At 45.6% G+C, this 21,244-nt stretch overlaps 1 protein-coding gene across 10 annotated transcripts in view; it reads right to left on the bottom strand.

Annotated features, from left to right (window-relative positions):
• Positions 1–1,219: 1,219 nt before the first annotated feature.
• ST7 (suppression of tumorigenicity 7) overlaps positions 1,220–21,244 on the bottom strand; it is a 221,968-nt gene continuing 201,943 nt past the window's right edge. For 5 of the 10 annotated variants that reach the window (XM_036425100.2, XM_045576233.1, XM_036425120.2 and 2 more), the window contains 3 exons: positions 11,947–12,039; positions 9,262–9,401; positions 1,220–1,555 (listed from right to left, as the gene is read on the bottom strand). In XM_036425100.2, coding sequence (XP_036280993.1) covers positions 1,460–1,555; positions 9,262–9,401; positions 11,947–12,039 — 329 coding nt within the window. In that variant the 3' untranslated portion in view covers positions 1,220–1,459. Of the gene's footprint in view, positions 1,556–7,190; positions 8,199–9,261; positions 9,402–11,946; positions 12,040–21,244 lie in introns of those variants that run through there. The other 5 variants (XM_036425090.2, XM_036425110.2, XM_036425140.1 and 2 more) reach the window with 2 other exon arrangements.

The raw sequence follows: 21,244 nt of genomic DNA, 5'->3' as shown, positions 1-21,244 counted from the left end.
CCCCATCTATTAATTCAAATAATTGTAAACATAACTACTTATTCTTCCAGCTCAAAATGGTAATTCTGTGCCTCCCCTGGTCCTTCTCTGGGAACCAATCTCTCTCCTCTGGACGTGAACTGAAGTTTCCCTGTCATGTGTTACATCAATGCCGAGTCATCTGAGCACCCATCCCAGGTCAGGGGTTGTGTTGGGGGAGTAAGTGGTAAATAAAGGCAGACAGGGCCCTGCCCCAGGTGTAGCCCTCTTGAACCAAAGAGATGCCATTTTAGTTAGCTCAGCCTCTTCCAGAAAACGTCCTAAGGGCAGGAGGCAGGTGTATGTCCCCATCGGGGCTGTGCACGGAGGAGGTACACACAAGCTTGCTGGAAGCATGAGCAACCCGTGGGCGTGTGAACATTACCCGCCCGCTTGGCTTTGCTCTGGGACGGAGACTGGAGCCTCAGGTCCAGCTGTGAGGAGGTGCTGGGGCCCTTTCCCCACACGCTGCTATGTGAAGGCTTCTGGGGAAAGATTCGGATTCTAAATAAAAGGGAAACAAAGGACGTAAAGGACAGCCCCGCCTCCTTTTTTAAAGCCCTGGGTTGAGGTTTTAAAGAGGTAGGTTCCACTTCAGATAGAGGATCCAAATTTGTTTTTCTTCTTTTGCTATAGCCGGACGCTCAGGAGGTGTAAATCGTGTAGAAAGCTTTTAAAAGCGGGGAGACCAAATGATCACTAAAAGACTCAAAGAATGCTCATATTCCAAGCCATGCACACACGACGTTAAAAAGTACCCCTCCGAGAAAACATTTTAAAATGGCCATGTGGGTGAAGTGGTCCGGTTCTACAGCAAACTGCTGAGCCTATAACCTCATCAAAAGTTTCCTTCTCACAAGTTGGCAGAAAACAGTACAAAATGCTTCCAGTCAATGAGTAGAGTCTGAACTGGAACAACCTGTTATAGGGCGCGGGTGTCATCTCCCATGCACTTCCCATCTGTCATTCACTTTGAGAGTTTGTTTTGTGCACTGGCCCATGAGGACACTCAGTTTGGGGCTGAAAAAGATGGTGCTCTTGAACCAAAGAGATGCCATTTCCCAGCCACTGACAGCAGGAGTTCTAAGGGCTGAGCTTCAGCAGCAGAGTAAACACGGGGTCCCTGGTAAATGAACATACGCAGGTTTATTGGGGACCCCAAAATTTTTAGGGTTGGGAGACATAAGAAGGTCACAGCTGGTTACTGCAATACACAAAAGTTTATTTTTGACTTTTTTCTTTTTTGAAGGAAATAATAGAAATAAACATTAATAAATTTTGTACAACAAAAACAGCTTTAATATGGAACAGACAGCCCATGAATGTTCTAAATCTCCAAACGGCTTCCCTTTTTCAAAGTCATGCTTTCTTGTGCTCTGGGAGGCGTCGGCACGGGAACGGTGGTGCAGTCCGCCAGGCGCAGGGGGGAGGACGGGCTTCCCTAGATGCGGGTCAGCTGGTGCCACAGGCTGGACGGGAGGATGCTCTCCACCTTCTCCATGACGAAGTTTAAGGGGGCGAACAACGTGCTGAGGAACTGCAGAGAGAGCAGAAGGGCGCAGATATCAGGAGAGATTTCACTCAAGGTTTTAAAATAAACCCTCCGACCCAACTCTGCACCTACTTTCTGCGTTATGAAAAGGCTACTTCGTACTTATGTCTACGGGAAACACCGGCTGACAGCCTCCAGCCCTGAGCCCTGAGAGGTAAAGGGGAAAGTGTCTCTGGCAGCCTCTGTGCCCCTTGAGGGCCGCCCCGCAATTCTGAGTCCTCCTGTCAGCGTTTAGGATTGCCTAGCTGCCCGTGCAGATCACTGTCAAAAGGGATTGATAGGTGGCAAGTGGGCTAAAGAGTGAAAAATGGTGACCACCTGCTTACCTAGCTGGGTATGGAACTAAGTGGAAAAGGGAATTTTTAAAGTCAGATTTGTTGTTTGGTTTGTGAGCTGCTTTGGATCCTATCGTCTCCCAAACACCTGTGCAGCCATGCTCACTTCTGACCGGCTCCCACATTGCAGCCTAGCCTGCACCAGGATGCATCACGGGAGCCTGGGGAGGGCAGCCAACCGGCCAGCCGCTGACGGCATGTCGTTGTGGAAGAGGTGCTGCTCGGAGAGCTTGGGGAGCTATTTCATTTGGTTACTCAACTTCTGCTTTACGTGCAGAGAGTAATTTAGCACAGTAACGGTGCCTTTTAAGAAACCAAGTGCTTTGCCCGAGACTCATTTAATGTAATCTCAAAACTGTTCTGATTGTGTTCTTGTGAAGAATTGCCTTCATGTCATAAACATCTAATATTTGGCAGAAGGGGGGCCCAACCCAGCCAGGCTCGAGGGGCCGTTGGAGATTTCTTTGCCCTCTGCCTGCCTCTTCAGAACCCAGGTACCACCTCACTGGGGTCCAATACTGGTCTGAGTACTGAGGAGTCCTTTGTCCCAATCCCTTGTCTTTCTCCTTCCTTCCCGGAAAAGAAACCCGTTTTCTTATGGCATCACTGTCTATATTACCAAGAATTTCCCATAGAAGTGATGAGAGTATATATGCAAAGGGGGAACATGGTTCTTGGGTCAAAAAATGAGTGGACAGTATACTTTATGAAGTTAGAACAGGCTTCTCTACAGGTCATATGTTCTGTAGATTGCAGGTCTTCAAGGCAGGCTATGGTAGGCAAGTTTCCCAGGTTCATTTGACCTCAGAAGCTTTCCTCCTCCTTTTTAAAAAGAACAAGTAGGGTACAAACTGAGAAGGCCTGTGACACATTACAGCTAGATCACCAAGTGTGAGGATGTAAAGAAAACCCAAGCTAGTGTAAGACTTGGAGCCTTTCTCTGTGCTGTCTTTTACATCCATTAAAGATGTTCGCTCAGTGCGGCACATAGTGCTGGGTGAGGTATAAAGGGGTCTAGGACGAAGCTGCCAGTCGGAAACCTTAAAGCCTGGGTCTGGGAGGGAGCAGCCCTAGGCCTGCACCCAGCAGAGTGGCCAGGATGGAGTAGGAGCCCCAGGGGGATTCCAAAAGGGAGAGAATGCTTCCTGTTGAAAGGATCGGGAACATCTTAAAATGAGGCAACTGAGACAGAGCCCAATGATGGTTGGACATCAAAAGGAGAGATGGGGTAAGGTGATAAGAAAAGAAACAGGCGTAGGTGGATCCTCTAGGCCCAACAAACAACTGGAAGAGAAATGGGAAAAGGACTGGGATGACCAGAAGATGGTGAATAGTCAAGCTTAGTTGGACGAGTTACAGGCGGAGCTGAAAGGCAACTAGAAGGATACCAGAAGGGGCCTAAAAGCCAGGCAGGATTTGTAGTTAAGAAACAGGCAGCCACGTTAGGACTTGAACAAAGACGGATGACTTTCTCCCCTCAAGTGCATGTGAGATGGCACTCTCGTCTCCTCCTGAAACTAGCCTTGGAATGCCCAGAGCCACGTTAGATGCTCGCCCTACAGAACTGACTCCCCAAACCTACCCTTTTCAGTTCAGAGTGGAACGAAGTTGTAAGGCATCATGAGAGTTATCTGGCCCAGAAATGAGTAATTACTTCCTCTGAAAGAGTTTGCAAAATCCTGGTTATGAAAGGATAATATGGAACAAGTCTGCTGATTGCATTAACCCAACACAATAACATTTTACAATTAAAAATACGTACACATTTTAAAACTTATCTTTATGTGTTCAGAGAATACCATGCTCCGTAAACCACAGCATTTGCCTGTCATACTCATGTCCACAGGGAGGAGCTGGGTGCTAAAGGGTCTGGGTAAACCAGGTTCCGACAGGGGTTGGAAGACCTAGTGAGCAGGTGATGCTGTGGTGAGATATCGTATCCTAAAGAGCCGACCAGAAACAGGCTTAGACAGGCTGTGCCTGTGGGGGAGGAGCTACCCCGGTACCTGCATGCGGCAGAGGAAGGCGGCTCAGCGGCTGCACTGGGCTGTTCCCTGCACTGGAACAGGGTGCCGCAGCTCGGGCGGCAGAATGAATGGGGGTGTTGTTACAAAGTTGGTTGGTTGGTTTGTTTGCTTTGTTTTTGGCTTTGACCTGATAACAAATGCAAAAGGCAAGGCCTCTGGACACCAAGCGGTGAGCCTCTCTCCGAGTTCAACGTCTGTCATCACTCCTCTTCCCCAAGGTGCAGCCAGACAATGGGGCCTGCCTCCCTGGACTCCACCTGCCTCTCACCCAGGTTCCACAGAGATTTCAGTCCCCCTGCTTCCAAGGTAGATGAGAATTTACTGCTCTTGCTCACACCTAGAACGTTCCATCCTGAGGAACTTGAGAAGAGAGAGCCGTTTTCTCACGGCACCCAGGGAGATGCACTCGCTTTATGACTGAGCTGCTCTCCTCCTGAGCACCTGCCCCACAGCCTCCTCCCCACGCCGCCCACAGGGAGAAGCTGCTGGGCCCTCACTTAGGAACAAAACGAAGGTCAGCAGCTCTCATGGGAGGCATAGAAACAAGTTTGATAGAACCCAGCTTGCTTGGGATGGTTATTTATATTTCTTTGCCTGTTTGAAAATAAGTTCTTTTTTATTTTATTTTATTTTTTGCCAGAGATAGATACAGCCAGTGCACAGAGAGGAGCAGAGCTTCCCTCGCAGACTTGGGGGTTGACTGTGTGGAGGGGAGGCCGAGTGAGCAGCACCAGGCAACCCTGGAACAGCTCATCTTTTTCAGAGTCCAGAACCTCTGTCAGGGGAGGAGACCTATGGCCAAATGCGCCGTGAGTCCATCAGTGTCTGCTGGCGAGAAAAGGCAACGGGACAAATGGAAAAGGGAGAGTGACACTTCAATCGCCTGGCCCTCTTTCTCTGAAGCACCGTCACTCAGAAGGCCAGGCGCCCAGCGTGCTCAGTTAACAGTAGAAGCGCCTCTGCTTATCTGAATAAGTTCCAGGTGCCCCTGCAATCAGACCATTGACATTTCACTGTAATCAATATCAGACTTCAAAGTGGGCAGGGCCCGTCAGTGAAGGCGAGAGTCAGAAGCCAGCGGCCCATCTCGGGGAAGGAAGGAGAGACTGCAAGGCTTAAGCGAAGGGGTCAGAGTGCTGACCTTCCCACGTTCTCTCAGGGGCTGGGCTGGAACATAACTTATTTATATGAGCAACCTTATCTGGGGAGCCAAACGTTCTGGGAGGAGTCAGTCCTCAGTCACTGAGGTAGATTAGATAGGGGAGGCCAGCCGAAGCCTCTATTTCCAGTGGCGCCCATTGGCCCGGCTTCCTTATTGGCTGCTCATCAACGTGTAAACACTCCCCGGAGTCCCCGCTCCGCACACAGCCTGGGGTGGCGGGGCCATCTCTTCATCTGCTAAAAGTCACTGTCCCAGGGCCATCAGCAAGCCGGGGCTGGGAAAGTCCGGTTCCCAAGCAGCAGATGGGGCGGGCCGCCGGGAGGGCATCCTGATAACCCGCAGGAGGCTCCGGGAGGGGCCCTGCGAGGTGACGAGGGTGCAATGTGATTGGAGAAGACTGCAGGCGGCGTGGGGAGGAGCAGGGCGACGCGGCTCCTCTCGTTCAGGCCATCCATCTTCCTTCCCCACAAGGTCTCTCCGGACATTTTGGAAACTGTTAAACCTTAATGAAGGGCAAGATGAATGTGATCCTCCAGACAGAGGTTTAAAAGCAAATTTATCTAAGTCATATTTAAATATTACAAGTAGCTGGCCGAACGACCACACCTTGGTAGAGTAAAAAATACGATGAGCCCAGCAAAGGCAAACTTACATTTTGTTCAATAATTTGATCTTGGACTCAAAACCAAGACTTGAAAACATTAAACAAGGAGAGCCCCCTTGTCTGGCACCTCAATGAACACGTCGCGGACGCTCGGGGCTGCACCGCTTCCCCAGAGAACACCCAGTCCTCTGTTTACTGTCCCCAGCCTCCCCATCCCGCCCCACTTAACACAGGGTCAGGCTGAGTCCTTTCGCTCACTGCCGTGGCTCTCACAGCCTGGCTCCACCCCTGAGCACCTCGGGAGTGTCTGAGAATCAGACGCCCCGGCTGCATCTCAAACCAATCCAGCCAGACTCCCCTGGGGGTTGGTGAGGGCAAGCACTGACAGTAACTGTCAATCTCCCCAGATGGCTCCCAGGTGCAGCCCGGGGAAACCACTGATTCACAGGAAGTGTTCACCTCAACAGCTCTGACCGCACACCACACACAGGTAATGTTCTTGAAGGGAAATCTGGTCCTCAACCCGTCATCAGAATCTGGGTCCTCGTTAAAAAGATTCCTGGTGCTAAGCCTCAGAATTCCGAGTTTCTGGAGGTAGGACCAGGTGAATGTTATGCACTCTAGAGATGGAAAATCTCTATTCTAATCCAAAACTCCCACCAAGTGCTATTTTTTTAGTTTAATAAAGAATACAGGGCCAATAACATACTTTTACAAATATGCCTTAAGCCGAAACCAGTTTGGCTCATTGGATAGAGCGTCGGCCTGCGGACTGAAAGGTCCCGGGTTCGATTCCGGTCAAGGGCATGTACCTTGGTTGCGGGCACATCCCCAGTGGGGGGTGTGCAAGAGGCAGCTGATCGATGACTCTCTCTCTCATCGATGTTTCTAACTCTCTATCCCTCTCTCTTCCTCTCTGTAAAAAAATCAATAAAATATATTTAAAAAAACAAACAAACAAAAAAACAAAACAAAACAAATATGCCTTAAAAATGTTTAAGAGAGTATGAACATAGAAGGAAAAATAATTATCTAGTGTTGTAAATATATTCTTACTGGGTACAGAAATCATGCCATGTACAGAAGACATAAGGAAATTTAAGATGCTCTGCTTGGAGAAAAGAGGAGGTAGTCAGTCAGAAGTTAGAGGCGGCCATCAATCTTAAGAATTTGCCAGAGGAAACAGGCCTGTGTACTATAGTTTGGAGAGCGGAGTAGGACAATAGTGGAAGTTAAGGGGAGGCCAGTTTTACCAGGATAAAGACAAGTTCTGAGTGACTGAACAGTGAAATGGGCTTTGATGTCTAGTAGGTGAGCTGAAAGTACTCAAGGTGAGTCTAAATGATCTCCATCATGTTTCTGTTGAAGGCAATTTGTTTAAGGTCCCTTTCAACCCCAATAATCTACAATTATAAGTATAGAAGAAGAGAAGAAATGCTAGGCTGTATCTGATTTTTACACTGATTCTTTCTGCAGAAACCACTACCATTTATTTATTTGATAATCATTTATTGGAAACCCACTATGTGCAAGGCGCTATGCATGGCTTTGGGGATACAGAGATGAGGAAGACACGGTCCTGCTCTCAAGGAGCTCCCATTCTACAAGGGGGACAGACAAGTTTTCAACAGTTATATAATACAATAAATGTGGTCATAGAGGTATGCATGGGATACTGTGGGATCATAGAGGAGAGATCTAACTCAGCTTAGGAGAAATTTAGAAAGAAAGCTGAGTATTAAGGAATAAAGAGGCACTAGTAGGGTGGACAAGTGGGGGTGGTGATGGGAAAGACCATGCCATGCAGAGAAAATAGCATGTGCAAAGGTACTAAGGTATACAAGACCCTGGTGCATCCGGGAAGGGTGAGCAATTCACTATGGCCGGTGAGCAGGGCCTGTGAAAGAGCTGGGAGAGATGAGGCTGAAAAGGCAAACAAGGGCCAGAACAGAAGGGACCTTATATGCCATGCTTAAAGATGGTAGGAAACCACTGGAGAAATTCAAGCAAGAAAGTAACATTCTCTGATTTGCAATTTAGGAAGCACATTTTTGTGTCAGTATGAAAGAAAGACCGGCGAAGAATAAGACAGGAAGCAAGGAGACCGGTTAAGACATAGGATTCCAGGCAAGAAATAATGAAGACCTAAACTAAGAGAGAGGCCATGGCAGTAGGAGGAGAGGAGATGTGAATTACATTGGCTGATGTCTAGTGGCTTAGGAGGTTACACCCAGCAGGTTTTGGAGGTGGGACAGATGGGATGTGAGAGAGGAGAGAGTAAGGAGGACGGCTGGGTCTCTGGCTTGAGTGACTGGATGCTACCGTGGAGGCCAGGGATTCAGGGGGAGCGATTTGGTGGTGAGGAAGAAGGGTGATGAGTTCAGTTTTGGAAATGTTGAGACTGAGGTGCCGGTGGGATATCCAGTTCATCTTCAAAACGCATGAAAGTACTCTTGCAATTCCAGTCCCTGACCTCTGCCGAGCAGAAAATGTCAATCATCTGGAAAGGGATGAAATCAACCGAGCCACGTTAAAAATCATCCTTTCTGACTCCATTTGCCTTGAAATCAGGAGTTCCAGGAAAACAATGGATATGCTTTTCCTTATTTCTTCTGTTTGAAACTCATCTGTGGCAAAGTCAGTTAACTTACCCTCAGTGTGTGTGCAGGCCAACATGTCAGTTTCAACAAGGAAACAGTGGTTCTTGATGGTCAATTACAGGTGGCTTTTCTGATTAAAGCTCCTCTCCACAATCCTCCTTAAAGATTCTTAATGGATTTCCCTATTTCTAACTGTCCTATCTGTGTACTTCTTACTACAACAAGCTCTTCACACCCTCTCAGTTCATTTCCCAAAGCAGCCAAAGCAGCAGTGCCAACCTTTTGGACTTCACGGACCACCAGTGGTCTGCTGACCACCGGTTGGTGACTGCTGAGCCAAAAGTTTGTAATCATTTAAACCACATGTGTCAAACACAAGGCCCTCGGGCCAAATCCGTCCCGCCAGGCCTTGCAATGTGGCCCGCACCGCGCTGTCATCACTGCACTCCGCTGCGTTTCCATCACAATGACAGTTTATGACTGTTCAGTAAACCATTCGGCCCGCGATTTAGGCTGGATTTTAGATTTTGGCCCCTTCTCTGATTGAGTTCGACACCCCTAATTTAAACCATCTTTGAAAATTTAAATCTCATATTTCTCGAAAAAAGACTCATAATATCTGAAGATTTAAAATAGTATCATTCAATTATACGAAACTAAATAATTTCCCACACGTTCTTTTTGCTGAGTCCCTTCATTATTTATTTAATCCTTTTAGACCTGCAGGAATGGCTGAGAATTCTTTGAGTAGGAAACAAAGTAAGGCTCACATTAACGAACAATCTACACTTTCTCACTTGAGCCCTGAACCCTTAGACTCCACTGATGACAAGGAAATTAAATACTGAGCAAGTGACCAATACAGCCATATCCCTTTCTCCACAACTGCCCCCATCTCTCTTCGGTTGCTTCTCTTGCTTTTCCTGCCCCTACCCCAAAGCCTCCCTCCTGGCAAATACTCACGGCTTTGGCAAAGACCCCCATCAGTTCTGGAAACTGGTGCGTCAGGAGGGCCAGCATGGCTGTGAAGGAGCACAGCCCGGCAGTGAAGAGGATGAAGAAGGGAAGCTCCTTCTTTGGGTAAACGGAGACCTCGTGGAAAGCTGTGGAGAAGATCGGAGGGAATGTCAGAGGGGACCCCGTGCATCCTCAGGGAATTCCTTTATTTGGGATGGAATCTTCGGAGCTGTGGCTTAAGCCTATTGCAAATGGAACTTGCAGGGCGCTTAACAAACCAGGGTCAGCACTGGAGCCAGCCTTTGGCTGCCTGACGGCTTCTCCCAGCCCGTGTTCCAGCGGCAGTGCTCTCTAGGAGCACCACGGAGCCAGGTGGGACGCCACTCCTTCACGGGCAGGGCAGGGACAGAGCGCCATCTATGCCTGATATATAACACTCCTTTCTTGAAAGTGAACACACAGGAAACAAAACTTTACTCGAATTATAAAACGCATGTTCACTGAATACCACCTGGAAAACCCAAAGTCAGTGCACTGAAAAAAGATCCTGCCTCTAGGTTTTCACCTGCCTGCAATTGTTTAGGCAGCGGTACGAGTTCATCTGTTTTCTCCTGGTGCACGCTAGGTGTGCTGAGGGAGGGGCTGCCAGAGTGAGAGACGCTCAGCAGGACCCCTTTCTCTGGCCTGGGCTTTGGAGCTGAGGGTCACCTGGCACAACTATAGGAGACTTGTGATGATGACCATACTTCCAAGTACCGCCTGAATGAATGAATGAATGAATGAATAACTGGTGCTCTGAAGAGCACCTTCCTTAACTTTCACATTTCAAATACAGCGGTACCACTGAGAAAATGGACTCCTGGCTTCCGGTGGCTCGTGGCTGCCTGTGACCTGTGACCTGTGACCTGTGACCTGTGACCTGTGACCTGGCTGAGGGGTGCTGACCGGGGAGGCGGGTCTGGGCTCCCTGAGAGCCCCTGGCAGAGGGAAACCATGAGACTGCGTGTGAACAATATCGCCACTTGGACCAAAAGGATCCAAGCGCCCCCCTTTCCTTGGCAAATCCAAGATGTAAAGGCCTTTCCTTGACTGCTCGGCTCCCATTACTTAGACCCCAAGCCATCCACTCTGCTGACACTAAGGGCAGAGAGGGCCGAGAGGGCGAGAGGGACAAAGCACAACCAACCACACACCTGAACCTGGAAGTCAACCTGGAGGGTTCAGATGGGGGTGGAGGTGTACTTGGGGCCACTGTGGCAACTAAATAAGTGTGACTTTCTCCATATCCTCACTCTCAAGACCCAGCCCCCTAACTTTTGGGGGTAAATCAGACTTGGACCACTGCATTCAACTAAATAAATGTGAGCCCTAATTTCCTACTTCCGCCTTATAAAGATTATTCCTGCAAAGTTTCTTTTAAGAATCGTAATCTTGTTGTAACGGTCAATCTACCCCCACGGAAACTTAGTTGGACTCAACTGCATTTAAAATAATGTACTTTCAGAAAAATGTCTCTTATACTAGAAAACTGAAACTTTAACAGAGATCTCCCTGAAGGGGGAGTCAAAGGTAAAGTGCGGCCCACACCAGGGGTTTCTGAAATCAATCTAATGCATGTGAGACACCAGACCCTCGTACCATTGGACTCGGCCAGTGAGGACATGTCACTGAGGCCTCCAGCACCCTCAGGAACAAAGAGCACACCGGACCGGGGCTAGGGAGGAAGGAGACCGGTGAGCTCCCTCCTGCTGCTGCCATTTCAGACAGAGATTCGTTTTGCACCCAGACCCCACCACATTGGAGATTTATGACCGGCTCAATAATGCTGGTGTTGGACAATTTACTATGCACTCAGGGCTCCAACGTTACACAATTCCTCTGGGCAAAGCATTTAAATATGTTCTGGTTATGAGTATGATATAACTGGGGCTGGTAAAGGGAGGGGGTGGCAGGAGAGAGATGGGAGAGAAGGAATAGCCAAAATTTGGAGCTCATTATCTGAGGGAGAAAAATAGGTCTTAAGTCAGGGCCACAAGAAGAGCCGGGACATGCTGCTGGTGTACAAGACGACCTGGTAACAGCTAGCTACCCAGAACTGTCCCACCGTGCTGCGCTAGTCACCCAAACCATACTGTGCACAGTGGCATGGCGGGCACTGGCTGGGACGGCGCCGCACATGGCACGCCAACGCCAACTCGCTGGGCGCAGCCCTTGGGCGCTCGCGGGAATCCCTCCGGCCCAGAGTATTGCATCACCACAGAGAACACACCTGCCCTCCCTCCCCCCACATCCACCTCTGGCAAAGATGCCAGGGTCCTGGTGCTGCTCTCCCATCAGTGACTCGTCTGCAGCTCCCCTGAAGTCTGTGCGAACTGCTGTGGCCAGAGGAGAGGCCAGGCACATTCTGCACGCTAGACCAGTCCAGACCACCTCAGCCCCAAAGTAAGGGTCTCTGTGCTCAGGCCAACACGATGCCTCTTCATGCGAATTTCAGTCCTCTGGGGTTCTTCTCTTTGACAAATCTGAGGAGACCTGGAGGAGCAGGCAGCCAAACCCACTCACTTCAAAGTCACTTTAATACATATGCTATCAAATAAGGACAGAGTTCGGGAGAAGAGTAATGAAACACTTTTCATTCCCACCCCCACTCAGGTCCCCCCTCACGGGCTGAACACAAAGAGGGGCACTTACACGGGAGCAGCTCGCGGTCTGCCGTTTCTGTGCAGATTGGGTAAGGGTAAAAGAGATGCCCCTTTTCTAGGGGATAAGGGATCATCCGGAAAGCTGCAAGGAGAGACAGGATGTTAGAGGTTCAATATTGGTCTCAGAACTTCTCAACTTTTGAGCATTTTTCATAATGGGGAATGCTTCTACAAATAACTCCTAGAAAGGATGCAAGATTTCCCCAAACTCGGAGTCACTGCCAGATAAGCTGTCAGAGGTGCATTATGATGTATGACTCACACATTAATCTCACTATATATTCTGGGCAAACCTCACAAAACTGGGTGGGGATGGGGTGCAGAGGAGTAGGGAAGCCATCAAGTTCAATGCCCAGAATTTTCTCATCTACGAAATATTATTAAAATGCCATAAGCACTAATTCAATAGAGTTCAGCTGATGGGAACAGCACAAACCTGCACTGAAATGCTTCCCCAAGAAAAAAATGTGGATTGACTTGTTGGAGCCTGTTGTAGATGCACAAATATGAAAGGCATTTTAAAATATGTCTAAGTGGATTAGAATTCCAACCAAGATGGATAAAAACAAAAATCTAAAAATGCATGACTTGGGAGATATTGCTAAACATTATGAAACATTGAAACCTTCAACATCATGTGGGAAAGAATGGATCCAGAGAGACTGTGTTTTGATGCTGGGCCACCTCAGTTCTGCGCTGTGGCATCATATGAATCCTGGCTTTCCAATCAACCCGTCCCCTCCTATCACCTGTGTTCCTCTCCCCGTGACAATGTCATCAGCATGTTAGTCTCACCGTTCCTATGAACAGTGCTCACGGAGGTGATTTCTCTTCAGCAGATGTCCTTTAACTACAGTGCTGTAGATATAAAATACAGCAACTGAGCCCTGCACCGGGAAATGCTGGCTATCAATCCTTGCCTTCATGCCTGTCAAAGAGGGGTGGTGGCGACACAGGATTCTTTTTAGTTTTAATGCAACATTTCAAGGAATCGTAGCCACAGCCTTAGCTGTGTGACTGCCTAAACCTCCTCAAAATGCTGTCAATGTATGTATTTATTTTTTGCATACTTATTTCAAACAGGAATCAGAAACGAAGAATGTTCTCCCTCACAAGAAATGACAAGGTTCCATTGTAACCAGCATCGGTGCACATATGGTATTTATTCTGGTGTCTGAATATTATTTAAAAGTAAAAACATTAAGTATGTGATCCCAGCATTTGGAATGCAGTCAATCTACACCACAGTGGTATCACTCTGAGGTTACAGCGTGTTGCCACGGAGAATATAAATCACGTAAACGCGGGATTAGAGCAGAGCCAGTTTGCTGAGTTAAAAATGTTATCAATTTTCCTCTCGTAACAGAAACCTCTTAAACAGAGATTAAAACATTAAAAACACCCGTCTTTTAACTGTTCTTAAAATGAAAGGCTCACCCTAGCTCATCAGACCTTAACTTCATGCAAACAAAGATGACTTTTGCCCGCTACCAGCCAAGAGAGAGCTCTCCATACCAGTTGTTAACACACAAAGATCACTCCAAGAAACCACATCTCTTAATGGAATTAAGCTTGCAAGGGAAGAAGAAAACTACAAAAGCAAAAAAGATCGTTCTAGTCCTTAGTAGGATACACTAAAATATTTTCTGGGAAGTGGTGCATTTAAATTGCAGTATGGCAGGATTTTAATACCATTTCCCATAAGTGATGGCTCCTTTAAAAATATTCCAAATATATAGAGAAATGTATGTGAAAGTTTTTCTTTCTTATTCTTTTTTTTTTTTTTTAAATCCAGATTCTCCATGTACAACTGGGCTAATTAAGTTAAGAATCTGTTCAGGTTTATATGATATAAATAAACCCTTAGTTTTCAAAGTGACTATACATTTGAATGGTAGATTTTATTCAAAATTTGAAGTCAGTGTGTACTTCAGGGAGTAATTCTTAAAATGAAATATAGAAGCACAAGATCTTGAGAGTTTTCAACCACAGAAATCAAATGGTTAGTTGGTATCTTTTCAATCAGATGCCAAATATATTTTTACATGCATACAGAATTATATGCATCAAGTTAGCTTTTTTCTTCTAATCAGTTCTGGTCTCTTTGAAGAGGCTGGAGACATTGATTATATACAGCTTTATACACACACACACACACACACACACACACACACACACACACACCTGCACTGTCTTCCTCCCCCCAGCGACATGATTGTAAAGATGTGTATTAAGGACTCTTTAAAAGCATGCTCTTTCTCATGTCAATTGTTATCTACATCGAGTTCATAAAATAATAGTAAGACTTTTTGGCTTAACTGAACAAAAGCAAGCACAGTTCTGTTTGTGTAATTCCACCCCTCAGCCCCCCGTGTGCAGGTCAGGGAAGTGCAGCGGGCTATACGCAGGGGAGCCTGAGCAGGAAGAGCGCTGCTCCTGCCTCACAGCTTCGCCTTCTCCACCTCCTGGTCCCTTCCCTGCAAAAACGCACTGCAGCTGCTCCCTCGTGAGAACCTGTGGCTTTCATGTCCAGAAATTTTGCAAGAGTAAATATGAAGGAGAATACGGTCATTTAATCTATTTTATGAATTTGATTTATGTGTGATCACAAACCTCCTAATAATATTTTCTGAGAAAACACTCATTTCCAAGAAGTTAAAGATATACATGTATTTGCTTAAAAACAAAACCCAAAAGCTAGCCCACTGGGTGTTACTACATGGCGCATAGATGGCACCTGCTCCTTTGTGTGCGTGGCTCCTGCCTTGCTCTCTGCCAGGCCCCTGCGGAGGGTGACAGACCCGGGGGCCAGTTAACAAACACACAGGCCTCTACAGTGAGGCTGCATGTTGCACTGCTACCTTCTACGCCTGACCAGACACACTTTCCCGGCTCCCAATCTGTGAGTGCAGTGCACAGCAAACACTCTGCACCACGGAGGAAAACATCAGCAGAACCGAAGAGTGGACAGAAGGATGGCCCCAGGAACAAGTTCATGCCTGACTTCCCCAGGGAAACAGACAAGGATAGGAGGTAACACTGTCTTCGTCTTTCCAAAGAGGATCCAGAGACCCTCATGCAGGCTGATTACTGGTAACAGTGAGAACTGAACTTGAGTCCCAGCTCTACCTCCTGAACAAGTGAACATCTTCTCACGCAGCAAGGATCGGAGAGGAGTGAGCAGGACACATGGTCCCTGCCTGGACAGAGCTCACTGCGAGGGCAGAAAGTGGGCGATCCAATGACCATGAAAATATGTGTGAACGTTCCCACTGTGACAGCTCCTTGTCGGAGAGATCTGTGGGGCTGTGTTTATCTGTAGGAGGAGGGGGTGACAGCTAAAGAAGGAGTTGAACTTGACCAGGCTAATGACTGCATGTCTTTGGTGGGCCATTCATCTGTGTCGAGTCTCTTGGTCTGTAAATGAGAATACCGCGGACCTGGCGAGCTGTCAAGGGGACTACATGTGACAGCAGAGGTCAGGGTGTCTGTACACAGCGCCTGGCTGCCCAATACAAGTTAGTTTCCCCTCCACCCTGCCTTTCCACTAACCCTCAGGTTCAGGCTCTCTCTGTTAGGTCATACTCTAGCTTACAAATAAAAATGCTGCTTGTTTGTAAACAATTAGAAGTGCAAATGATAGAACAGAAAATTATCATCTAAATACAAATGCTGCATTCTCACCTTTCACTGCCCTGTAGGAAATTGCCTGGGAGGGCTGTCTGTCTTTTGTGAGACATTTGAGTGTGAGAAAGTACAAAAGTCAAAAGCCCAGGTCCTGACCCACATTCTTTCGGTATCTCGTTAGTGGCCTTGGGAAATCAGTTTCCTTTGGTTAGATTAAATGATGTTCCACTCTAATTCTGAAGAGAAATTCTAGAGATTTACAGCAGATTCATAATTTGTTAGTCACCCTGGCACTCTGCTCCTACTTCCATGACAGAACTGCTTACACACACATGCACATGTGAATATATCTGTACATATGTGTACACATACACATGTTCCTCCCAAAGCATTTCAGAGCCTTACCCATCTTGGCATCCCCAACACAAAGGAGGGACTCAGGGAATGTTTGTTGGGTGAAGGAATGAACAAACTAGTGCACAATCAGAAAGAGCAGACTTTTCTTTTTAGGAACGCAGGTGGATCTAAACTGTGGTCAGTCAGCGAGAATCACATGAGGAGCAAGCTGGGCTCGCTGGGCAGAAGGTGGGAAAGCCTCGCCCGGATCTGGACTCTGGCTAGTCGTAAACGGTGACTATCACCAGGACTTTAGCGGACCACTGCTTCCCCCAGGAAACACGATCTTAGACGTCAGGGATGGTGCAGTGGGGGTGGGGATCTCTCCTCAGCAGCCCAAAAGGTGCCAGCCTTCTGGAGGAAAGGTTTAGATAGAGGAAATGCCCCAAGGCCCACATCTTACAGCACGGAGCATTTACCATTAGGTTCAAAGAGAATAAATTAGAATCAGAATTTCATCCTATGCTTTAACAATGGGCTACTTTCTCCTCGCAAAGGAAAAACTCTGCCTTAGTCCTCCTGAAAACCACCACCTTCTTATCTTATACATTATTTAGTGAATTCTTTGGGGGGGGGGGGGTACCTCCAGAAAGAAAATAAAGAGTCTTACTTGGTAGAGAGAATAAATGGAAACAAAGAAAGGCTAAGTGATGTACCCCATGGCATACTAGTCTTCTGATATATAGAATTAGAAAGTTAAATCTTAAAGTTCACAGACTACCTTGCTTTATAAAATAAATGAAACCAAAACAGCCTAGAAGAGATGTAGGTAGGAAGGAGATAAGGCCACAGCAGTACTTAATGAGGGTAAGACAGAAGACGTGCCATTAAAATAGGGCCCCAAAGGCAAATACCATTGTAAATAAGACCCAGTTCAAGTGGAATCCTGCATGCATATGTATTTTTTATATTCAACTCATACTTGCAGTGGTGTGTGTGTGTGTGTGTGTGTGTGTGTGAGAGAGAGAGAGAGAGAGATATTAACCAGAACCTACAGTGTTTAAAATAAATATAATTCAGATAAGATGGCAGCTGTGTAATGAGCTAAGAAACATATTTTTAAATCTTATAAATTAAAACTTTTCCCCTTTCTTGATTATTCTGACTTTAAGGAACAGATTGTGTAATTTCAAGGGCTGGGACAGTGATGAATCAAACATTTTAGAAACCTTTGAAATGCTGATGTACTTGCGGTTTGAGGACTCTTTATTTAACCACCATATGTTTCAAACCCAAACAATCTCTGCCATGCATCAGCTGGATTTGGGGGTTTTATAAAAAAATGTGAGTTATTTCAGCCTAATTGTTGAGAAACTCACTTAATCCCACAAGATGACTAATGCTCCAACATTAAACACACACACACACACAAAAGAGAAAAGCAAAATAAACCTCCATCCTCACCCCTAAACAATACTTCTGACAGATTTTTTTTAATCTCCAAATTGAAATTTGACCAAAAAAATACTAGTTTTTAACATGGAAACTAGTGAAATTAGGTGCTACCTTCCCCCTGAGTTCCCTATTAATGAAAAGGGACACTGACAGGAAGTTGGGGATGCCCTAAACGTTCAGAAGGAAGACAAACCCGATTTCAAGAAGAAAACCTAAACCAGGAGGCTGGAGATGTCAAAAGGCACCACCATGTGGCCACTGGAGGAAGTGCAGCCTCCTGGCTTAGGCGCGGCCCAGGGGAGGCCCATCAACTCCCCCGGGAGGGAGAGGGCGCAGCCCAGGTGCTGCAATCATCCTCTGGGCAACTGCGCGGAAGCCCCTGGGGCAGGGGGTACAGGGGTAGGGGTGGGGGTGGGGTAGGGGCTGGCTTTCAATATCATGAGTGATTCACAGTGCTCAAAAAATGGGTATATTAAGTAAATACCACTGTAAGCAGGCAAGTCAGAATTCTGACCCAAGTCCTCTGATTTAAAATCCAGAGCTCATCCTAGATACAAAGAACAGATTGGTGGTTACCGTAGGATGTTGGGAGTGAAACGAGTGAAGGGGTCAAAAGGTAAAAACATCAGTTATAAATTGGGGACTACAGTCAATAACATTGTATTGCATATTTGAAAGCCGCTAAGAGAGTAGATCTTAAGTATGTACAAATTATCACATCATCGCATTGTATACCTGAAACTAATACCATATGTCAATTACACCTCACTAAAAAATAAATTAAAATAAAACAAAACTCAGAGCTCTGGTGCTTTCATTTAACTTTGGACACTGACCTAGAAGTAACGGCAAAGGATTGCACACAATAGTGTGGAGTTGGAATGGTATTTTTTTTTTTTTAATCTAAATTGCATGACAGATTTAAAGCTTTGATTGTAAAAAAGACCAAAGTGCTTGTAATGAAATATTTTTTAAAATTTATGTATATATGTATATACACATATTTATGCTCATAGGAAATATATATCCTTGCATAAAAATTTAAAAATGCAAATATGAAGGGAAAAATCACTTAAAATGTATTTAAGGATGTATTAATTTCCAGTTTCTTTCCTTTGTTTACAATTGGATTTCTTTATTTTTTATTTTTTATTTTTTTTTTTTTATATTTTATTGATTTTGTACAGAGAGGAAGGGAGAGAGATAGAGAGTTAGAAACATCGATGAGAGAGAGTCATCGATCAGCTGCCTCTTGCACACCCCCTACTGAGGATATGCCCGCAACCAAGGTACATGCCCTTGACCGGAATCGAACCCGGGACCTTTCAGTCCCCAAGCCGATGCTCTATCCATTGAGCCAAACCGGTTTCGGCGGATTTCTTTATTTTTTTAATAAAAATGGGCTCATTCTACATTCAAAATATTTAAGTCAGTATTCAACAATAAAAAATATGGTTTTATATACAATGATGAACTTTACAAACACTAGGAAGGGAGTAAGTACACTGTACCTCAGCCTGAAAGCAGTGATGAAGAAGCTGAGGGCGTAGGCAAATGTTTCAAAGAGAACTGATCCTCTGATCCCTTTTCTATGTGGGAAAGGCCTAACTGGCTGCTATTATAGAAAAGAGGAGTGAAGGTAAAGTGAACTTAGGTTGATATCGTGCTCCACTAACAATGGCTGCATGGCATTCAACAAGTCACTCTACTCAATTAATCTGTTCCTCTCTCTTGTTTATTTGTGTGTTTGTTTTTGTTAATACTCACCAAAGAATATTTTCCACTAATTTTTTTTAGAAAGAGTGGAAAGGAGAGACAGAGAGAAAGAGACAGCAATTGGTTGCCTCCCGCATATGCCCCAACTAGGACTGGGGATTTAGCCTGCAACTGAGGTACATGCCCTTGACCAAATCGAACCCAGGACCCTTCAGTCCTCAGGCCAACACTCTTATCCACTGAGCCAAACCGGTTAGGGTTGCCCCGCTCTTGAGCAATCAAGATGGATAACTCTGCCCTGCCTAACTCAGAAATTTACCAGAAAGAATGCATGAGATGCTGGAAATGCAAACCCTCTGTAGGATTACCCAGTTCTACAAATACTCTTCAAGGCTCTTGGTGTTCCACAGGCATTTGGAACCTAATAAGCACTTCCACGGATCTCTTTTGGGAAACCGAAGAGCAGTGTAACTTCCCTGGAGTGGTTCCTATTTGTCAGTAAGAACCAGGAGCAGAGATTCCCTTTCCTATAGGACTCTCATTGTCTTGCCATACTGTTTTATGTATAGAATTTCATCTTTTTTTTTTTACTCTAATAATTACATTCCCCTGTTTTATTGTGGAACTCACTATGTCACATCACATTGCTTGAAATCCCATTGTCCTTCCAGGTGATTCAAAGCATCTGTTTGTTGTTAAACGATTATATGGGTAACTAATTTCCAAATAGAATTTCCAGTTATTTCTCAGAGAATTTCTTTTTATAGTTATGCATTCCTAACAGTGTCTCTCCCACTTTTTGCCCCTGTGCACCCCTTTTGATCCTTTCTATAGAACTGGCAACTTTTAAAAAATTAAAAAATATATATTTTATTGATTTTTTTTTTTTTTTTTTTTTTTTTTTTTTTTTTTTTTACAGAAAGGAAGGGAGAGGGATAAAGAGTTAGAAACATCGATGAGAAACATCTATCAGCTGCCTCCTGCACACCCCCTACTGGGAATGTGCCCGAAACCAAGGGACATGCCCTTGACCGGAATTGAACTGGAGACCCTTCAGTCCATAGGCTGATGCTCTATCCACTGAGCCAAACCAGTTAGGGCAGAACTGGCAACTTTTTTTTTCCTTCCAATTGGATCCAATTGATAAGCTTCTATTACTGTTTCCAAAGTGCTGATGTAGGAATATGTTCTTATTTGGTAAGTCAATCTGTTCATTTAATTTATCCACAACTAGGTTGAGGCTTCTCATGTTCAATCTTGCTGTGATTTTTCTGTTGTTGTTTTGTGTGTGTGTGTGTGTGTGTGTGTGTGTGTGTGTAGTTTTCCCCTCTTGTGTTTAAATAAAAATTCCTTCTGTCTTATTTGGGTAGAACACCCTAAATGCAACAATGACGGAAGCCAGAGGGGACTGTACACATGCCCACCCATGCCTGAGAAGAGTGTGCTGTCCTTACGCATCCAAGTGCCAGCACCAGGACACCTGGAATATGTTAATGCACTTACAGAATGGGTGGGGGTAGAAGCATCAATCAAATCAACATCCCTCATGTTATAAATGGTAAATTGTCTACGTAGACCAACTATTAATTATCTAAAGAAATATTTTCAAAACAACTAAACAAAAAACTTTCTATCAACCTGAGTCCCATCCATCTTTATCAACTCACTTTTATCCCATTTGGCTCCTCCCCCGCTGCCCTCTTCCTGCTCCAATTTAGATTCCTACCAGGCTAGGGAGGACAGGAAGAGGGAAGAGCAGATTATAAAAATAAAAATGGAAGCAGCTAAGACAAACAGAGTTAAAGGGATTAAAGAGACATCTGTTTAATAAAGCTGATAAGAGGAGGGAGGAACTACAAAAAAATTAACAAAAGATTAATATTTGTTTTGTTTCCCCAGGAAAGGAGAAAAAAACCTCATATTACATGTCGTACTTGTTTTTGCTTAAATTAATGATAACAGAGTGTCAAAACACGTGTCCAATAATCCACAGTCTCGGGCTTTCCCCTTTATTTGCATTCTCCCAGCGTCCTTGCTTATAATACTGGCCCAATTCTTCAAGGTTTGGTTCAAATCTCACATGATCCGTAAGGTTACACATGACCATTCCACCCCCAAAGACTTCTCCCTTCTGAAGAACCACTGGCGGCTGC

Source organism: Pipistrellus kuhlii, unplaced genomic scaffold (genome assembly GCF_014108245.1).
Source record: "Pipistrellus kuhlii isolate mPipKuh1 unplaced genomic scaffold, mPipKuh1.p scaffold_m20_p_10, whole genome shotgun sequence".
NCBI lineage: Eukaryota > Metazoa > Chordata > Mammalia > Chiroptera > Vespertilionidae > Pipistrellus > Pipistrellus kuhlii.
Note: the sequence above shows the minus strand (reverse complement) of the source record. Positions and strands in the feature narration are given on the sequence as shown.